The sequence below is a fragment of the Chanodichthys erythropterus genome, chromosome 6 (assembly GCF_024489055.1).
Source record: "Chanodichthys erythropterus isolate Z2021 chromosome 6, ASM2448905v1, whole genome shotgun sequence".
Taxonomy (NCBI): Eukaryota; Metazoa; Chordata; class Actinopteri; order Cypriniformes; family Xenocyprididae; genus Chanodichthys; species Chanodichthys erythropterus.
The window spans coordinates 1,986,549-2,008,344 of NC_090226.1; the positions used below are offsets into that span (position 1 = coordinate 1,986,549).

The 21,796-nt window shown below is 43.2% G+C and overlaps 1 protein-coding gene across 2 annotated transcripts; it reads right to left on the bottom strand.

Annotated features, from left to right (window-relative positions):
- Positions 1 to 1,743: 1,743 nt before the first annotated feature.
- LOC137021363 (uncharacterized) lies at positions 1,744 to 21,458 on the bottom strand. Of its 2 annotated transcripts, none has more exons than XM_067387694.1 (6): positions 21,394 to 21,458; positions 19,737 to 20,048; positions 5,862 to 6,164; positions 5,663 to 5,704; positions 3,350 to 5,577; positions 1,744 to 3,256 (listed from the first exon to the last, which is right to left on the bottom strand). In XM_067387694.1, exons 1-5 carry the CDS (start codon positions 21,449 to 21,451, stop codon positions 5,426 to 5,428), a joined length of 867 nt encoding a protein of 288 aa, XP_067243795.1. In that variant the 5' UTR covers positions 21,452 to 21,458; the 3' UTR covers positions 1,744 to 3,256; positions 3,350 to 5,425. The 2 variants fall into 2 exon arrangements, with proteins under 2 accessions (XP_067243795.1, XP_067243794.1); XM_067387693.1 differs by having other exon boundaries at positions 5,663 to 5,764.
- Between the last annotated feature and the right edge of the window lie 338 nt (positions 21,459 to 21,796).

The window sequence follows — 21,796 nt, forward strand, 5'->3', positions numbered from 1 at the left end:
CGCCCCGCTGGGTCCAGATGGAATCGGCCCACTTCAATGCTTTGCCGCTGAGCTGAGAAATGATGAATGCAATTTTGGATGACTCCCTCGGGTACAGGTGCGGCTGAATCTCCAGGACCAGTGTGCATTGCAGCAGGAATCCGCTGCAATCCTCCGCCGATCCTGAGTAGGGCGCTGGTTTGGTCATGGGACTGGTGAACGGCGGTAGTGAAGGAGAACTAATGCCGTTGGTGGTGGTGTACGCTGGTGTAGGTGAAGGAACAGTGACTGGAGATGGCGGTGGTGGATTGGTGGTGAGAGTTCGCCGAAGCGCATCCACCAGGTCTTGAAAAGGAATCCGGCTGGCTCATACTGGGTCTGCGGTGTTGGTCCGGTCTTCTGTTACGGTACACAGGAGGCAGACACAGATGTAAACAGGTATTGGTAGTTTATTGACCACAGTAGAGCATGAGACGAGACAGGTGACAGGTGAGTATACTGGATGCAGATGATGTTAGACTGGTAGTATGAGGAATAGTTACTGTCCTTTCCGTTGCAGGTAGAGATACGTTGGAGCTTGGAGATCCCTGGAGTTACTTGGAGCTGACTGGAACACACCCACACAGCAGACGAGGCACACAGAGGGAAGGAGACACGCTAGAGACAGGTGAGTATACAAAGAGGAGTCCTTGAGGTAAGCATTACAGGAAATATATGCGAACGAGACTGGACATGGAGTGCTGTGTGTGTGTGCTCTTTATGGTGCTGTTGATGAGTGAGGTGATGAGGTGCAGGTGGCGGTGATCAGTACTCTGGAGATGGCATGCGTTGTGATTGGGTGATGTTGGAACCTGACATGTCTGTGACAACGAACTGATTCAAACTGATGCTTTTCTGGATCCTTGAGGTTCAGCTACATTTTGCTCAGAGCAGTTGGTGAATGAAGTGAACACCAGAGGAGAAAGGATCAACGTTTGTCTGCGTCTTGTGTCTTGTAATGTTGTTATTGTCTTGGAGATTGGTGGAATTAACAGCAATCGTTTCTTTCCCCTTCCTGAAGTGTGCACTGTTTGAGCTTAAACAACATCTGCAAAGTTACAACGCTCAAAGTTCAATGCAAAGGAAGATATTTTCTTTTTAAGAATATTGCTGTTTAAGGACTACAACAAATGGCTGGTATCCACTACCCATTCATAAACATCTAAAAATTGTAACTTCTTCCTGAGTCTCTCCATCAGTGTCGACTCCCGTTTGAACAATGTAAGGCTGAACACCGTTACTGACAATCCTCATTTTGGCTGCGTGAGATTCTCCAGCTTTGTTGTTGTTGAGCTGTTAAAGCTGTTAAAGCAATTTTAACCTGGATAAAATTGCTTATTTTTCTGGATTTAAACATTATTGGCAACATTTCTGATAATGTAAGTTTTAATCCAAAAATCTTACATATTGTGCCTTTAACATTTAAAAAAAAAGAGTATATACAGAATATTCAGAAATAATGTTTCTTAGCTTAATGGGAATGTGAGCAAAATATTCTTAGATCATATTTTGGTTTGATGGGAATGTACGCTTAACTGGACCCTTACTAAAGGCAGGACTTAATGTCTTAAAATGTTAAAATGTCTTTCTCTCGAGACATCAGTATGGCTGAAATAACATGCTAATGTTTATTGTTGTAATTAAGACCCCATCAGTTAAAGTGTTGACTATTTGACCTTTAAGGCTTAATATTTTAAAATTTAAGACATTTTAAGAGGAAAAAAACGGCGAGAAAACAGACAATGCTTCAGCAAATGTGTTTAACACACTTTAATAAACACTGAAAAATTTTTCACTGACTGCATATAATTAAAAAAAACTGATCTCAACTATGCAACATTTTACCAACAATGTCAAATTTAACATTTCATCTCACTTAATCCAGTATGCAATAGCGTAAAGCTTTAACTACATACAGCTCAATACAAGTACACAGGATGGATCAAGGTTAAAACAAAACCTAATATATACATAACTTTCCCTCGTATGACAATGACGTGACTGAAATAAAGCAAATAAACTACAAAACATGAACCTATCCTATTACAGTTTTTTCCAATTGCTAACACAATTTTTCAAACTAGTCTGGTTTTATCAAAACACAACACAATTCACAAAACCACACACCCAAACTGCAAAATACCTCATATATCCTGCAAAATGAAGCACTGCAACCGAAACTACACAGAGCATTATCAAAATCAAACTTTTGCATGAAATGGCACACACTTCATTCATATTACCAGATTTTTGCCTAACCACCTACACACTGTTGGGCATAATGAAAAGCACCCCCATCTTTAGTATGCTTTGCCATAATACTAAAATATGTATCAGATTGTTCACATGCACAGAAATATTTGCAGATACACACACATGCTGTTGCAACATTTTTATTTTTTTTCCTTCACTACAGTAAACAAGTCAGTACAACATAAGCACAGCAGATATATTTACATGGGACTGAACAAAAATATTCTTACAAAAAAAGTAAACTGAAAAAGAAAATTTCTGAAAAAAAATATATTACAGTAAAAAAAACAAAAAAAAAAAAAGGCAAGAAAAATAATTAGGCAGCATCTTGCCGCACAGCCGGATCTGGCCACAACGCCTCGTCAACATCACAGGCAATATCTTCCCTTGCCAGACATCGAGGGAAGAAGCGCCTTGAGTGCCTTATCCATCCCTGAATTGCACCCACATCAATCTCATCACATGCCTCTTCCATGGCCTGCACAAGAGGCATGCGCACAAAGGGCTGCCGGTCGTATACCTTCCACCGCCATGCCGAAAAGAATTCTTCTATGGGGTTCAGAAATGGTGAGTATGGTGGGAGGTATTGCACAAGAAATGTTGGGTGGTCAGCAAACCAGTTTTGGACTGGGGCTGCACGATGAAAGCTCACGTTGTCCCATACTACAACGTACCGGTTTCTTTGATGGTCTGCATCATTCATACGCTGTGGTGGTATGAGAATGTTGTGAAGTCTGTCCAGAAATGTGAGAATATGGGCTGTGTTGTATGGTCCAAGTTTGGCATGACGGTGGAGGACACCATGCATATTGGAGATGGCAGCGCACATTGTGATGTTCCCACCACGTTGGCCAGGAACATCTATAATGGCTCTGTGGCCAATGAGGTTTCTCCCTCTTCTTCTGGTCTTTGCTAGGTTGAACCCAGCCTCATCTATAAAGATGAACTCATGTGGGATTGCATGAGCATCCATTTCCAGTACTCCCTGAAAACAAAGAACAAAAATCACTCAATATGGTGTTATCCAGTACACTGGGAAACAATGTTGTGTGTAGTGTACTGCAGTCAATATACTTACATCCACATATGCTCGTCTGAACTCTTTGTTTCTTTGAGAGTTTCTCTCAAACGGCACCTTATAAAGTGGTTTCATTCTGATTTGGTTTCGCTTGAGAATGCGAGCCAATGTGGACAGACTAACTCGTTGAATGTTGTTGAATAAGGTGTTGTCTTGGATGATGTGGCTTTGAATTTCTCGTAATCTGATTTCATTATTTTCCAAAACCAAGTTTACAATGGCAGCTTCCTGTACCCCGGTGAACATTTGGCCCCTTCCTCCACCATGGTGTCGTCTCTCAGTCCTTTAGAAAAAATAAAAAAATATATATAGGGCTTGGACAATGCAGCCTAAATATTTTCCCCCACAGTAGAGTACATTGTACAGGAAACTTGTACAGTTCATGAATGGCTGATGTCATACACTAAGTAAACAGGTGTCACCCAACTGATACACTATGACATGGGGTATACTACATGTGTACTACATGAAATTTTGGTTTCATACCTGTTCTCCAGTCTAAAGGTCCGGATGACAGAGGCGACAGTAAAACGGCTCAAGTTTGGCTGCACTCTCTGTCCAGCCTCACGCATTGTCAACCCATGGTTGATGACATGATCTACTAAGGTTGCTCTGATTTCATTTGTAAGTGTTTGTCTTCTTTGGCCATGAACTCCTCTACCTGCTCTACCCCTACCTCTCACTCTTCCTCCCCCTCTTATTCTCAACCTCCCTCTTCCTCTTCCTCTTCCTCTCTCTGCAATGTCTTCCATTGTTGTTGTAAAAAAAAAAGGTTCTCACCTGTGGTCTTTTCATAGTGCTTACATCCTGATTGAAGTGTTAACAATTAACCACCGAGGTGTTTGGCCAGGTGGCACATGTAATTGGCCAATTAGCTCATGTAGTGTCATTTTGAATGGCAGTGTTTTGAAATGGCAAACATGTGACTTTATGTCAGATTGTTGTGTCTTATGCAGAGAACTGTATTTAGTGAATTTAAAAAGTGCTATTTTGAAATGCAAAATGTGTGTAAAACAGAAAAGGTGTTTAGACTTTTGGAGACTTGAGAAGAAGTTTTGCTCTCTGTGTGTCAGTTTAAATAATTGTGCTGTGCATGTCATTTTAGTGTGTTAGCAATTGGAAAAAACTGTAATAGTGCTGCAATTTTTTGTCCAAAGGCCTTAATAATAATAAAAAACAAAGATATGACATCCAAAGTATGTAAAGTAGTACAACTAGATCTCTTTTATTGAATCCAAAAGGTTTTAATTATATTTTTATACATATATAGATTTTGAAATATCAAAAGGTCATTCGGTTTAACCGTTCAAAGGCCAATACAGCCATTTCATTTGTGATTAAAATATCTTAAAATGTAATAAATGTATATATTTTTTATTCTGGCATGATTTTATAACATCATATTTCAACATAGTGCAAAATAATATTAAAATTATGTGTAGAAGTCATTTCTACATGTTATGAGAAAGAATAATAATATATATAATAATATAATTGATGTCATTCGGAGTAACCGATATAAAGGCACCATTTTGGATCAAGTCATGCGGTCAATATCATGTGACAGGATGTGACATCATTCAGACACCTGCAAAGGATCACATGGTCATGAAGCAAAGTCACTAACTCTCTCTTAACTATTTGAAAAATTCATGTTTTCACTTGATCATACGCATGTGCCGAAACATCAGGTCATTCAGTACAACCGCTATAAAACATGGAAAATGTTGTAATATTTAAAAAACTTGCACTAAATATAAAATGTTTGATTGTCATTTTGCTATCTAGATATCAGCCTGTTAGCATTGATTGAAAATATCGGTAAAACCAAAAGTGTCATTTGGTAAAACAGAATTTTTGGTTAAACCAAATTACTTTTTGGTGACAAATTTTGTCCATCTTGAAAAAAATAACAAAAGCAGTGTTAATTGATTATAAAAAACACATAATATCATTATAAACACCATTAATAAAACTTCAAAATTAATTATATCTCCATCATGTTTTTTTTACACTTTTAAAAATCTCATTCGTCAATGATCCAAATATGCAAAACAAGTTTGTGAGAAATGACAATTAGATTTCTGAAGTGTGGATATGTGCTCGATCTCGTTCAGCTCTTCTGGATCTGATGTCATAAACCAGAATAATCGCAGTAGCCACGCCCACCAGAGCAGAGAGGACCAATCGGATCACAGCTTCAGTAGGACCACAACAGTGGACAGAGTCTGAGGAATAAAAACATCAAACTGAGATCAGCTCAGACAATGAACACTAATATCAAAAATATCTGAACAAATGATCTCTACTCACCACTGACAGAAACTCTGAAAGCTTTTAATGATATTTCCCAAGCTGTAATTTGTAGAGTAGTTTGACATTTAAAATTGAAATGAAAATCATCATTATATGGGCCTTACACAAGAAAAATGTAGTTTGGATCAATAATTGATCTTTGTGCTGACTAAAAACAAGCAAGCAAACAAACAAACAGGTGAAACAAATAACTCACCATAGACAGCGAGGAATAAATGATGATTCACAGTGTTACTCTTTTGTTTATAAACTCCAGTATGTTTCATTGTGGTGTTTGTGATGGTCAGAGATCCAGTTTGATTGTCCAGCTTCAGTCTGTCTCTGAATCTCCCATCAAGAACATCATCATATACAGTGAATCTGTTGAACTCTTTATTGATTTCAGCTATTAGAGTGTTTCCAAACATCCACTGAATCTGATCATCATCCTTCATTTCAGTAAGACCAGAGTCCAGAGTGACTGAATCTCCCTCCGTCACTGACAGAAACCCAACAAACTCTGAAGAACAGAGTTTTTCACAGATTAAAGCGATAAAATCACTTGTCACTCACAATCCCTGCCTGTGTTCCCTGTGTCTGTCATGGACTGTATTTTTGGTTTCCCTCATGTTTTCTTGTGTTTTTCTGCCTGATTCTGATTGAATCCTAGGGTTCTATGTATAAGGACATAATAAAAAATTATCTGGTCTTTGGCAGGTCTTAAAATGAGGTACTTGTACGAGCTCAGATGAATAAAAACACACGACATATTACACTGTGTCATTGTTTATTTAAAGTCCCACTGTAGTCAATTATTTTATCCCTTAAAACTCATCCTTGAACACCAAAATTATATATTTAAACATTTTTTCTCGTGAAAAAAAAAAATTCTTAATGCCTTAAAAAAGCTTGAATGTAGTGAATAGCTACACACTAATATGATGTGATTAGCTAAGTGCTAAAGCGGGCTAAGAACATGCTAAGAATTCTATAAAACTTCATAGTAACCATCTGTGTCAACTACCAACTACCTAGTAATATCATAGGAACTGCCTAGCAACACCTTAGCAACCACTCCAAATACCTTAGCAACTGCCTAGCAACACCCTAGCAACCACCCAGGTTACCATAGCAACCACCAAGAACACCCTAGAAACTGCCTAGCAACACCTTAGCAACCACCCCAAGTACCTTAGCAACTGCCTAGCAACACTCTAGCAACCAGATAGGTTACCATGGCAACCACCTAGCAACTGCCATGAACAACCTAGCAACCACCCAGGTTACCATAGCAACCGAGTGCAGAGTTTTGCCACTGCAAGCACCATTCACATTTTCTTCAGGAAATGTACGTTCTAGTATTTCAGTTGTTGTTCATCTGAGATCTTAACTAATTTTCAGACCTGCTAATGACCAGGGGCCGTATTCACAAAACATTTTAATCCTACCACTAAGAGTTCTCCTAAATAGCAGTAAAAGTTCTTAGCTAATAGTTTTCTCTTAAAACCCATTTACAAAGCTTCTGAGACAAACTTTTATAAAAGAATAGACAGAAGAAGAGTAAGGGCGGGGTTGACCTCGTTGCTATGGAGTAAACACACAGTGATTGGCTGATGGGGGAGGAGTCAGCGATTTAATCATAGAAATGTGGTGTCATGTTTCCACATTAAAATAAAGATTTTAAAATACAAATGTTGGCCTATTCAAATAAATATTTTTTAATAAAAATGTTGCCATAAAGGTTTTAAAATAGGCTAAGTGTCACTAATTAAACTAGTATATACAGTTAATTGTCCATCTCTTGGATGTCTGCAGAATTCAAGCGACAAATTATGTTTTATAAAAAACATTTGGGAGAAACACATTCGAACATTTTACACCCCATTCTCGGCTGGGGATACGGAGATAACATCTCGGTTACGTATGTAACCCTCGTTCCCTGAAGGAGGGAACGGAGACGTACGTCAGTAGTGACCGACGAATTGGGATATCGCTTAGAGAGCCCTATCATCTTCGTGTAAACTAAAACAAGCCAATGGAATTGGCGTGCGATATTTGCATAATGCGCACCGCCCCCGTCAGGTGTATATAAATAGGAAGCAGATGCAATCGCACTCTGCTTTTCGCTGAGGAGATAACTGGTGTCCGCACTACAGCGAGGGTACAGAAACTGTGGCGACGGGACGTACGTCTCCGTTCCCTCCTTCAGGGAACGAGGGTTACATACGTAACCGAGACGTTCCCTTTCAGTCGGTCACGTTCGACGTACATCAGTAGTGACCGACGAATTGGGATCCCAACTAAAGCGCCACAGTTACGAAACCCCTTCCAGTGCCCAGCACAAGCTCAGCCGCCCATAGCACCGGCTGGCGGTGAAGGGGGCGAGCTTACACTGAGAGAGTCTACTGCTGTCTAACCACTACCCACTAAGTAAACTAGACACACTGGGGAAGCGAACCCGAAAGGGACGCTGCGGAGACCACTACCTACCCAATGGGGGAGGAGTTTACGTGGGAAATACACACATGGACTGGCCCGGGGGGCAGTACGCATATGGAGTCCCTGGGATGGCTCCACCTGGTAGGGGGAGACTCATCTGACAGGTGACAGCAGAGCTGGCTCTGCTAAGGGAAAGACACGGACTCGGCCCGTAGGGAGTTTTAAACCGTGGAAAATACACATATGGGACCGCTCACGTAGAGGGGTCACGGCATATGGGCCCCAGCCAACAGACAGCGTCAGTGACGGATGTAGGCTTGGCATCAGACACTCCGCAATGTCCGAGCCGAAGGGGGAGGCGGAGGAACTCGACAGGGTTCGCCAAGCGGGGAACACGACTGGAGTGAAGTATGCACGTATCCGGCCAGTGGCGGGAATGGCATTGCAAGCCGACACTTAGAGTGGGTACAACACGTTTACTGACTAATGGATGCGAGTACACGTGAGGATACCGGCTCTACACGTAGGCTATAAAACCTAGCGAACGTGTTGGGTGTCGCCCAGCCTGCAGCTCTACAGATATCTGTCAGCGAGGCGCCATGAGCCAGCGCCCAGGAAGAGGCTACCCCTCTGGTGGAGTGGGCTCTCAACCCGAGCGGGCAAGGCACGCCCTGGGATTCGTACGCCAAGGCGATGGCATCCACTATCCAGTGGGCCATCCTCTGCTTGGAGACAGCCTTTCCCTTCTGCTGGCCTCCGTAACAGATGAAGAGCTGATCTGAGGACCTGAAGCTTCGCGTTCTATCCACGTAAACGCGCAGAGCGCGGACGGGATCACTACCTGATCTCTGAAGGGAGTGGTAGGAACCTTGGGCACGTATCCAGGCCGGGGTCTGAGGATGACGTGAGAATCACCGGGCCCGAATTCTAGGCACGTTTCGTCGACCGAAAATGCATGCAGATCCCCTACCCTCTTCAGGGAAGCCAATGCAACCAGAAGAACCGTCTTAAGAGACATTAGTTTCAGGTCGACTGATTGCAAAGGCTCAAAGGGATGACCCCGGAGAGCTGTGAGAACCAGGGTCAAATCCCAAGAGGGTACAGAGGAAGGGAGAGGAGGATTCAGTCTCCTGGCCCCCCTCAGGAATCTGACGATCAGATCGTGTTTCCCCAGGGACTTACCCTCAACTGCATGGTGATGTGCGGCAATAGCGGCAACATACACCTTGAGGGTGGAGGGAGACAGCCTTCATTCCAACCCATCTTGCAGAAAGGACAGCATGGATCCGACCGAACATGATCGGGGGTCCTCTCGGCGAGAGGCGCACCATTCGACGAACAGGTTCCACTTCAACGCATAGAGATTCCTAGTGGAAGGAGCTCTAGCGGAAGTGATGGAGTCTACGCCCGCTTGCAGGAGATCACTCAGAACCTCTGCATCCCGTCCAGGGACCACACGTGGAGGATCCACAGATCGGGACGCGGGTGCCACAGGGTGCCCAGTCTCTGAGTCAGGGGGTCCTTCCAGGGAGGTGCTGTCGCGAGGAGAATGAGGTCTGAGAACCAGGTCCGAGTGGGCCAGTACGGAGCCACTAACAGAACCTGCTCCCCGTCCTCCCTGACCTTGCACATGAGTTGTGCGAGAAGGCTCACTGGGGGAAACGCATATTTGCGCAGACCCGGGGGCCAGCTTTGTGCCAGGGCATCCGTGCCGAGCGTGCCGCCGGTCAGGGAATAAAACCACTGGCAGAGGGCAGTTTCCGGGGAGGCAAACAGGACTACCTGGGCCTCGCCGAAATGCTGCCAAGTCAGCTGGACTGCCTGGGGTTGGAGCCGCCACTCGCCCGCAAGTGGATGCTGCCATGACAGCTCGTCGGCTGCACGGTTGAGCACACCTGAGACACGAGTGGCCCGAAGGGACCTCAGATCCTTATGACTACACAACAAGAGATGGCGGGCGAGTTGCGACATGCGACGGAAGTGTAGACCACCTTGACGGTTGGTGTACGCAACGGCCGCAGTGCTGTGTGAGCGGACTAGAACGTGCTTGCCTGACAACAGCTTCTTGAAGCGGGCCAGCGCAAGACGAACCGCTAGCAACTCGAGGCAATTGGTATGCCAATGCAGCTGAGGCCCCGTCCAAAGACCTGTCACTGCATGCCCGTTGTACGTGGCCCCCCATCCCGTGGCAGAGGCATCTGTGGAGACCACAGCGTGCCTGGACACTCGTTCGAGGGGTACTCCGGCCCACAGGAACGAAGGGTCCAACCACCGGACAAGGGTGCGACGGCAGCTCGGTGTCACGGGGACACGGAGCGTGCCGCACTGCCACGCCCATCTCGGGACCCGGCCGCGGAGCCAGTGTTGAAGCGGTCTCATATGAAGCAATCCGAGCGGCGTTACCGTGGCTGCAGATGCCATATGCCCCAGGAGCCTCTGAAAATCTTTCAGTGGAGCCGCTGTCCTGCGCTTGAGCGAGCTCAGGCAGTTAAACACCGACTGGACCGCCTCGGTGAGACGCGCAGTCCGTGCGACCGAGTCTAGCTCGAGACCGAGACAAGAGATCCTCTACCCGGGGGCGAGTTTGCTCTTGTCCCAGTTGACCTGAAGACCCAACCGGCTGGGAGCTACAACCATGTCGGGTAGGACTTTGTACTGACATGCCCGACCCTCGACCGCAGACCGACCTAGGAAGGGTCTGTGTCGAGGCAGAATCGAGACATGAAAGCACGCGTCCTTCAGGTCTATTGCTGCAAACCAATCCTGGGGACGGTCCAGGATTGGCCGTAGCCCACCGCCCTTTTTCGGTACAATGAAGTAGGGGCTGTAGAACCCCGACTTCATATCGGCTGGAGGGACCGGCTTGATTGTATCCTTCGCCAGGAGGACAGCAATCTCCACCCGGAGAACAGGTGCACTGTCCAACGACACCTGAGTGAAGTGGACAGCCCTGAAGACCGGGGGACGCCGGGCGAACTGAATCGCATAGCCGAGTCTGATAGTACGAATGAGCCAACTGGACAGGCTGGGGAGCGTGATCCACGCTTCCAGACACTGAGCCAGTGGGACCAAAGGCACCACAGACGCACCGGGGGTGGGGCAGCAAGGCAGAGAGGGACCCGACTCGGACGGCTTGGGGGCGGCCCGGAGTGGGGTCGGACTCTGCGAAGCAGCAGTGTGCATGGGAGACAGCGTACGGGACGCGGTCTGCGCCATCACACTGCCGCCTGCTGGCGAATGGGGAGGGAGCTGTCAGCGGCGAGGCGGAGCCTGGCACACTGACAGACACACCTTGTTGTGACCTGGAGTTTGAGGAAACTGCTCTTTTTGTGAAAAAGTGGGTACCGCTGGACTCCGGGGAGCCAGCAGCGGTAGACAGACAGACATCACAAATTCCCCCCGGCCCTCCTCCGGGGGTGGGAGAGACGATGGTATTCTCTCCCGAAGAGCGAGAACCTTCCCCTCCAGGTTGCCCGTCTCAGTGCCGTGTTTTGCTCTTGCGTTTACCACCGGGCTTAGCGGAGACGGGCTGGGCACCACGCCCGCGACCGGCACACTGCTGCTTGGCTGGTGTAGGCTGCTGCTTTGCCATTTTAGCAGGGGCGGAGGACGGTGCAGGCGGGCGCCCTCGGCGACGAGCGGGCTGAGGCTGAGCCACGGGCGGCTGGGTGGAGGCAGCAGCGGACCGCCGTGGCATAACGTGACTGATAGCCTCAGCCTGCTTCTGTGCAGCGGGGAACTGATGGGCGAAGCTCTCCACCGCGTCGCCGAATAGGCCGACCGGGGACACGGGGGAATTTAGGAACCGCTGCTTGTCGGCATCCCGCATGTCCGCCAGGGTCAGCCAGAGGTGGCGTTGCTGGACTACGAGGGTAAACATCGCGTGACCAAAAGAGTGCTGTCACCTTCGTTGCCCGGAGGGCAAGGTCGGTGGCAGCGCGCAGCTCCCCCAGCAGCTGTTGGTCAGGACCTTCCTGGGGCATCTCCGACAGCGCCTTTGCTTGGTAAACCTGCAAGAGGGCCATCGCGTGCAGGGCGGAACTGTAAGCTTTCTCAGTCAGACCGGCTGAGAATTTACAGGCCCGGGACGGGAGACGCGGCTCACCACGCCAGCCAGTGGCCGTTGGACACAATTGCATCGCAAGAGACCGCTCGACTGGTGGGATCCTCGCGTACCCCCTGGCTACCCCGCCGTCCAGGGAGGTGAAGGCGGACGCGGGGCCAGGCCTGGTACGGGCACTATACGGTGTACGCCAAGACCTGGTCACCTCGTCATGTACCTCCGGGAAGAAAGGCATTGGGGCGGGACGCTGGGGCTGACCAGCGCGACCCCCCCCCCCCAAGTACCAATCATCCAGCCGTGATGGGCCGGGACAGGGTGGAGGGTTCCACTCGAGCCCGACACACAAGGCGGCCCGGGAGAGCACAGCCGAGAGTTCGGGATCCGACTCGGGCAACGCTACCGTCCCGGAGGGCGGCAGCGCGTCCGGATCTTCCTCCCCCGAACACTCAAACTCGCCTTCCGACGCAGCGATCGACATCTGATCCTCCGCCGGCGCACCAAAGGTAACAGCTGGACAGTTCGAAGAGGGCCCAGCAGAAACCAACGGCGGCAGGATGGGTTGCGGTGCTGATGAGGGGGCAGGGGCCCGCGGAGCGTTTCCGCTCGACGGGGGAGCCCTGACCGTTATCCTCAGGTCGCCCTCCCTATACAGCGCCGTACTGTCATTCCGGTTCCCGGGGCCGGAAAAAACGGTCGTACGCGGCATAGGAGAGGGGACTCCCGCTTCCTGAGACTTCAGGAAGGAGAGCCTCGACCTCAGCACCGCGATGGTCATGTTCCCGCAGTGGGAACATGAACCATCCACAAAAGCTGCTTCAGCGTGCTGAACGCCCAAACACGAGATGCAGCGATTGTGCCCATCAGCAGGGACCAGGGAACGACCGCACCCAGTAACGCACAGACGAAATGACATATTGTCAGGGTTCGTCTGTAAAGCTCTTTTAGAAGGGGAAGTCAACTCACTCGTGCTGAAGCACCCAGGGAGCGACGCGATGTGTCAGGTACACCACTCCCCGACACACCGAGGAACCGGCCCAAATCGCTACACACGCACACACTCTTTGTGTTGCTGTGAAAACAGCAGTTTTCGAGCTTATAGCTCAGCTCCTCGGAGACTCGCGACCTCGCTGAACGTGCCCTTTCACCAGCACTGAAAGCTCGCTGTAAATCCTCTTCTGTTTAGGCAATGTTTTAGAATAAACAACGAAGAAAGGAGTCTTCTAAACAGGACACCAGTGAATGGCTCCGAAGCGAAAGACAGAGTGCGATTGCATCTGCTTCCTATTTATATACACCTGACGGGGGCGGTGCGCATTATGCAAATATCGCACGCCAATTCCATTGGCTTGTTTTAGTTTACACGAAGATGATAAGGCTCTCTAAGCGATATCCCAATTCGTCGGTCACTACTGATGTACGTCGAACGTGACCGACTGAAAGGGAACTTTGGTTTTGGGCTAAATTACAAGCTCAGAGCCCTCAATCCCCTTGGACAGCACACCAAATACGCTTATTACAATATATATATATATATATATATATATATATATATTTTTTTTTTTTTTTTTTTTTTTTTTTTTAATCTATTCAATCATTTGTAAGTGTGAACTCATGAAAACCATTGCCACAGGTAATCAGACAATATTTATTTATTCGTTAAAGGTGCCCTAGAATTAAAAATTGAATTTATCTCGGCATAGTTAAATAACTAGAGTTCAGTACATGGAAATGACATACAGTGAGTCTCAAACTCCATTGTTTCCTCCTTCTTATATAAATCTCATTTGTTTAAAAGACCTCAGAAGAACAGGCGAATCTCAACATAACACTGTTACGTAACAGTCGGGATCATTAATATGTACGCCCCCAATATTTGCATATGCCAGCCCATGTTCCCAACATTATGAAAGGCATTAGATAAGGGCAGCCAGTAACGTCTGGATCTGTGCACAGCTGAATCATCAGACTATGTAAGCAAGCAAGGACAATAGCGAAAAATGGCAGATGGAGCAATAATAACTGACATGATCCATGATATCATGATATTTTTAGTGATATTTGTAAATTGTCTTTCTAAATGTTTCGTTAGCATGTTGCTAATGTACTGTTAAATGTGGTTAAAGTTACCATTGTTTCTTACTGTATTCACAGAGACAAGAGCGTCGCTATTTTCATTATTAAACACTTGCAGTCTGTATAATTCATAAACACAACTTCATTCTTTATAAATCTCTCCAACAGTGTAGCATTAGCCGTTAGCCACGGAGCACAGCCTCAGATTCGTTCAGAATCAAATGTAAACATCCAAATAAATACAATACTCACATAATTCGAAGCATGCATGCAGTATGCATGACGAACACTTTGTAAAGATCCATTTGAGGGTTATATTAGCAGTGTGAACTTTGTTTAGTGTGGTAGGGTGACACTAGGACCTGGGGGAGAATTGGTGAGGTACGACCGGAAAGGGGGTTGAGACTAATGATTGCCGCACATATTAATAGGCCAATTTCACACTTCCGGGTTTTTGGCTTCCGGAACGATCCACGCAGTGTAAAAGCTTTTCCGGTTACAGTGATAGATAGCCTCGATCAGAACCAGCTCGGGAATCAAAGTCGTTTTACGAATTAAATGTCATGAAAATGTTTGAATGTTCTTGGTGAATTATTGGTGAGACTATAGAGCTCTCATTAAGAGCTAAATTTAATAAATAATTTGAAGTGATGGCGGTTAAACTGGTAATTCTTCGTGTATGTTTGGCGCGGCTGTGCATTATCGCGCTCCATGTGCTGTACAGACGGTGCCTGCGTCTCAACGTGCATACTATCCATCCTAAATAGTAGTCTATGTGTAATATTCAGTGCCATTTAGGGTGGATAGTATGCACATTGGGATGTATAGAGTGCTTTTAGCGACGTGCTGGGGAAATGATCAGCTGGAAGCTCCCTTATCACGCAAGATCCTCTGATTCATGAAACAGGACCACTCGCACCCTGATATTTCTGGATATAAACCTTACAGTCTAAACACTTCAGTCTCTCACTCATTTTCCTGTCGTCATTATCTTAAAGTGTGTATTATGCACAGTATTATTGTGCTGTTGCAACATTAATGCAAAGACTGATAGTTGTACAATGTGGTGTTGGAAATTAATTAGGTCTTAGTTTAATCATTTTAATCGATCAGGATTAGTTATAACATGCTTGAATGTGGGATGATGCCATATGAGATTACATGCTATATATATATTTAAAACATATTAAACTCACGACAATATTATGTATGTCGATTTTATATCCCCCATTAAAGTATATATTGGGAGTTTTTTTTTTATTATTAATTAATTATATAAATAATGTTCGTCGTACGTAATACGATCGGGGAAATTGCTGAATGAGTAGCTGCGTAGCCTTTACTGTATGACAGCTGGTAATATAATCCACCTGCCGGTAAATTCAACGGTCTTAGCGGCCGTACAAGCTACAAACCAGTAGAAAATAATTTCTTTGTAGATTATACAAAAGCGACTTGGAAAACAGACAAAACAGAAAAGGTAAGAAGCGATATTTGCAAAAAGAGCATATCAATCTAATAGCCGTAGACGCATAGCGGAACTAACTTTACCCTGCGTCACGTGATTTCCGATTCTTGTGAAAAAGGCCTATCAGGTGAATAACCATTTTAAAGGGAAGATAAATAATCAGAAAAACAACAGGAATGGGATGCTGGGCTCTTTGTTTGTTCGGGAGCTTGAGTTGATGCTTAATATAGCAGTGGATAACGTGAGCGGCTAAAGCAAGGTAGCACCTGTTTTGTTATGGGGTTGTTTGTTTTCTAAGTATAATGTTATGTTCCTTGTTGTTGTTATTATATTATATCAGAGCACGCACTACGAAGACAACAAGGTAGTAGCTGAATCTGTAGTTTTGATTAATTGTTTTTGTTTTAGAAAATATTAATGTGTACATTTTTATTGTAGGACTGGCACCGATTGTTATCTGTTTATTTTAGAGTTTTGTATGCTATTGTGTAGCCGATGTGGGGTTTAATGAGTTTTTAACTCATTGTTAAGTGTTTGTTTTTTTTAGTGTACTCTCAGGATATGTTGAGTCCTTCCTTTCGATAAATGTTCAACGTGTATTGGGAGGTAACAATAGATGGTTTTCATGAGAACGAATGGTAACTGTTGCGTTGTTTTAAATGTTTTTGTGTTGGTTTTTAGGTTTCCCAGGCGGTTGCACTTGAGGGGCAGTGGGCGCACGTATGGTGTTTTTGGTGGATGCAGTGGTTTGGTGTGTGGGTTTTTTCACATCGTAAGTATTTGCTGTGGTGAATAATTGGTTTGGAGAATTATTAACTTTCACTCCACTTGTTCCTCAGTGTGCTGCCTGGTTTGTTTTTGTTTTTTTTGTTTAATTTTTCTTTATTGTGTTTATGCTGGAGTGTATTTTAGTGTTTTCAATAAAACTGCTGTGTAAAAGCTTGTTGTACTAAAATCATCTTGACTGCTGGTTTATTCCATACATGATATACCTGTAAGCTCATTACCTGGGCAAGGTTACATTAGGCACTGTTTAAGGCAAGTGCGAGCTCCGTGGGTGGAGAGCACAAGAATTAAAGGGGCCGCACAGCATAAATCGGCTCCTATTTAATGATGCCCCAAAATAGGCAGTTAAAAAAAAGTAATTAAAAAAATCTATGGGGTATTTTGAGCTGAAACTTCAGACACATTCAGGGGACACCTTAGACTTATATTACATCTTGTAAAAAAACGTTCAATGGCACCTTTAAAGTTTTTTTTTTTTTTTTTTTGCGTCTCATCGTAGATTCAAATCTATAAATAAAAATGTATTGCATTTATGAAGAAAAAGTTGAGCACCTAAGGCTCTATCGCTATTGCCTCAATGGTGTTCAGTGTCTTTGGGTGGATTAGGACTGTTTGGATTTGGTCTTAGTAACTTACGAGTTTTCTTGACTACTCCTAACGTTTCACAGATTTAGGAGCTACTTTTAGCACTAAAATGCTTTGTGAAATACTCTTAAAGCAAAAATTTAGGACTCCTAAAATTAGGACTGACCCGCCCATTATTTAAGAGTTTCTCCTAAATCGGCAAGTTAGGAGCTACTTTTAGCCTTAAGCTGTTTTGTGAATACAGCCCCAGATGATTATTTTATGTCCTGTCACATAAAACTACAAAAGGGTGCACATTTGCTGTGAGATGTCAGATTGTGAGCTTCTTATCAGCAGGAGAGAAAATGAAGAAACGCTTCAGCCACAAACTGCTGACACACACAGTGATGCAGAAGCAGTTTATCCACCAACAGATCAAACCAAACACACTGATGTTCCTACAGATAAATAAATGAGATAAAACATATAGCAGGCTCCATTTTGACTGAAAAAAAGTGAATCACACATATGTTTGCCTTTGTTGCTATTACTGAATTAATTAGTGAACATTAATGAGAAAACAGTAATGTAATGTCATGATCACTAGTGGGAGTGCCCTAATCAGCCACTAGAGGGCACTCCAACCCGGACTCTTGTTTTGGACTTCATTTCCCATAACACACTTCCCGGACTCATTATCCCATTTCATTGCACCCAGCTGTTTTGTGTTTGTTCATTAGTGTCTGTCTATTTATACCTGGTTTGCTTCTGCTTTTGTTATGGTGTTTTCATGTATGGTTTCTCCGTTTTGGTTTTCCTTTTGATTTTCTTGTTTTTGTATGGACTGTTTCTGTAGATTTTGACCCTTGCCTGTTTGGATTATGTTTCTGGATTACCCTATTAAAGCTGCACATGGATCTTACCTTCTCGTCTCTGTGCCATAAAAATTTGGCACAAATTTGACAATAATTTAAGTTCATAATGAAAATTCTTGCTTTTAATTGTAGATTTTGGTATTTTAGTGAATATGAGGCACAATTACTTTAGTTTTGAAACTCTGAGCGAGTTCATCTTTTCATCTGGAGAAACTGAAAAGTGTAGATTTGATACCAAAGTGTAGAAGTGATCTTTGATGGTAATCTTTCTTTTGAAAGCCACATTTCTGGCATTTGTAAATCACTCCAGAAAAAGTTGATTAAAGGTGCCCTAGAACTTTTTAGATGTAATATAAGTCTAAGGTGTCCCCTGAATTTGTCTGTGAAGTTTCAGCTCAAAATACCCCATAGATTTTTTTATTTCATTTTTTTTAACTGCCTATTTTGGGGCATCATTATAAATGAGCCGATTCAGGGCTACTGGCCCTTTAATTCTAGCGCTCTACGCCCACGGAGCTCGTGCTTGCCTTGAACAGTGCATAAACAATGTTTACACTGCTAATATAACCCTCAAATGGATCTGCATGCGGCGGATTATGTGAGTATTGTATACTGTTATATTGTTTACATTTGATTCTGAATGAGTTTGAGGCTGTGCTCTGTGGCTAACGGCTAATGCTACACTGTTGGAGATTTTTTAAAGAATGAAGTTGTGTTTATGAATTATACAGACTGCAAGTGTTTAATAATGAAAATGGCGACGGCTCTTGTCTCCGTGAATACAGTAAGAAACTATGGTAACTGATAGATTTTATGTTGGTCTCAGCATTGAAAGTATGTGGACAGAGGCTCCTTTTTCCTCTGTCAAAGCTGTATTCTATGTTTTAAACATATGGTTTTCTATGTACCAGAACCATTTCCATATAAGGCTCTATTAGGAGTGAATGTGAGACAGGGAATGATCCCTGCTTTCTGTATTACCAGAATAGGAGGAGGTCCTTAGGATTTTAAGGGACCTCATGGGTACCTGACCAGTAGATGACCATATTTAGACTTGTTTTTCCATATGTATCACATTCCTATACCATAAGCTATATGATGTATTCTGTTTCTCATTGGCTGAAACTATACTACACCCCTTGTACTCTTTCTATATATTCTCTCTTTTCTTATCAATAAAATGAGACTATATTCTCCCTCAGCGCTGAGTGATTGCTCATTCAATTGCCAAATAAAAGGTCTGGGATAAGGCACGAATTAGGAGCAAAAACCTAACCGTAACTTTAACCACATTTAACCGTACATTAGCAACATGCTAACGAAACATTTAGAAAGACAATTTACAAATATCACTAAAAATATCATGATATCATGGATCATGTCAGTTATTATTGCTCCATCTGCCATTTTTCGCTGTTGTTCTTGCAGACATTACTGGCTGCCCTTGTCTAATGCCTTTCATAATGTTGGGAACATGGGGTGTACATCCCCAATATTTGCATATGCCAGGCCGAGTCCCGACTGTTATGTAACAGTCGGTGTTATGTTGAGATTCGCCTGTTCTTCGGAGGTCTTTTAAACAGATGAGATTTAAATAAGGAGGAAACAAGTTTGAGTTTGAGACTCACTTTATGTCATTTCCATGTACTGAACTCTTATTATTTAACTATGCTGAGGTAAATTAATTTTTCATTCGAGGGAACCTTTAATGCGTTCCTGACCTGAAGGTTAGATTATTGTAATGCTTTACTGGGCGGTTGTCCTGCTCACTTAATAAACAAACTCCAGCTGATAGAGTTCTTACCAAACTATTATTTAACTTACCGGTGACAGTGAGAGAAAATCTCTTTCTCGTACTGTTGGTCTGCATTTTATAATCTCCATTATGTTCAGTTTTGGTGTCTGTGATGGTCAGAGATCCAGTTTGATCGTCCAGCTTCAGTTTGTCTCTGAATCTCCCATCAAGAACATCATCATATACAGTGAATCTGTCGTCCCGTTTATAGATTTCAGCTATTAGAGTGTTTCCAAACATCCACTGAATCTGATCATCATCCTTTATTTCAGTAAGATCAGAGTTCAGAGTGACTGAATCTCCCTCCATCAGAATCATCTCTACTGCATCATCAACCCCACCTGAAGAACAGGATTTTTCACAGATTAAAGCTTTGAAATCACTTGATGTTCGTTTGAAGTTTCACAAATACTTTTAATAATTTAAATGTGAAGTTAATAATATTCTGCAGCAGTACAAAGACAAAGAAATTGGTCATTTCATGTTAGATCAACCAAATTTTGGTATGTTCAGTGTGTCAAATGTTTGATTTTGTTCATATTTTTTTTTCTGTAGAAAGACAAACTTGCATAGTAATGAAAGCTAAAATATGAAATGCCTCATATGTATATTTATGGAGTAATCCACTGTTTTGTAGAGCGGGGTCAAAGTCATGACCCCGGCATCATGATTTTATTTTTACAGAGATTGAGACAGAGGTTGGTCCTCTTTAAATGAAAAATCAGCTGTATGCAAAGTGACCCACATTTGTTTTTTGTTTTTTTGACTGAAAATGTGAACAATTTACCAGTTTACTCATGGAGATTAAGATATCTTTAAAACTTCTTGAGTTACAGTCATGCAAACTTGAGGAGAAAAACTCAAGAAGTGCTTTTTGCCATTTCTGAACTGTCACCGTTGGTATATAATGAAACAAAGATTGCTAAAGTCAACAGATTTTACTAATAGACCTACCAATCTCTGTGTAAAAATAAAATAATGATGCTGCCATCTTTCTAAAGTCATTTTTACACCCCTGTAAACTGACTCCAAAAGGTGAAAATTGTCATTTTGACCCCCTCTACAAAACAGTGGATTACGCCGTATATATAGTGGCCAAAATTATTAGAACAGCAAGATTTTTTTTAAGTTTTAAAAAACACAGCAAAAATTTTGAAATATTTTTCCAAATTAAAATAACAGTTTTCTATTTGAATATATTTTAAAATGCAATTTATTTCTGTGTTGGTAAAGCTGAATTTTCAGCATCATTACTCCAGGCTTCAGTGTCACATGATCCTTCAGAAATCATTCTAATATGATGATTTGCTGCTCAAGAAACATTTATGATTATTATCAATGTTGAAAACAGTTTTGTACATTTTCTTTTCAGGATTATTTGATGAATAGATCGTTCAGAAGAACAGCGTTGATCTGAAATAAACTTTTGCAACATTATAAATGTCTTTGTCACTTTTGATCAATTTAATGCGTCCTTCCGGAATAAAAGTATTAATTTAATTTATTAAAAACAACAACCTAAATAACTCATAATTCAAACTTGATCTCACAGTAAAATCACAGTTTGATTATTTCTCTATGAGAATAACAGTGAATGTTAATCCTCTCTGACTAATTTAACCAGTAATTTATTACATTCCACCAGAACAGAAACAACTGAAGCCATAAAAACAGATTTAAACTCACCAACCAGACGCCACAAACACGAACAGAACAAAACTAATCTGAGAAACATTTTCTTCATCGGTTCACCAAAAAGCCCACGATAGTAACCCTTAAAATGTCTGAAAACTGTGATATTTATCTGGTTGAGTGTGAATCCTCCCCCAACCTCAGTTTCCGTTCAATTACAAAATTCAACAAGATTTTGCTGATCTTAAAATCACGTGAAAAAACAGGACATTCAATTTGAATTCTTGGGTTTTACGTATCAGGAGATGATAAAAAAGGTCTTAAAATTAGGCAAATACAACCTCAGATGAACAACAACACGACATATTACACCGTCTCATTATTTATTTGACAAAAAAATGTGGCCAAAATGGAGACACCAGGTGTGACAAACTAAATTCACCATTACTGGTTCAAC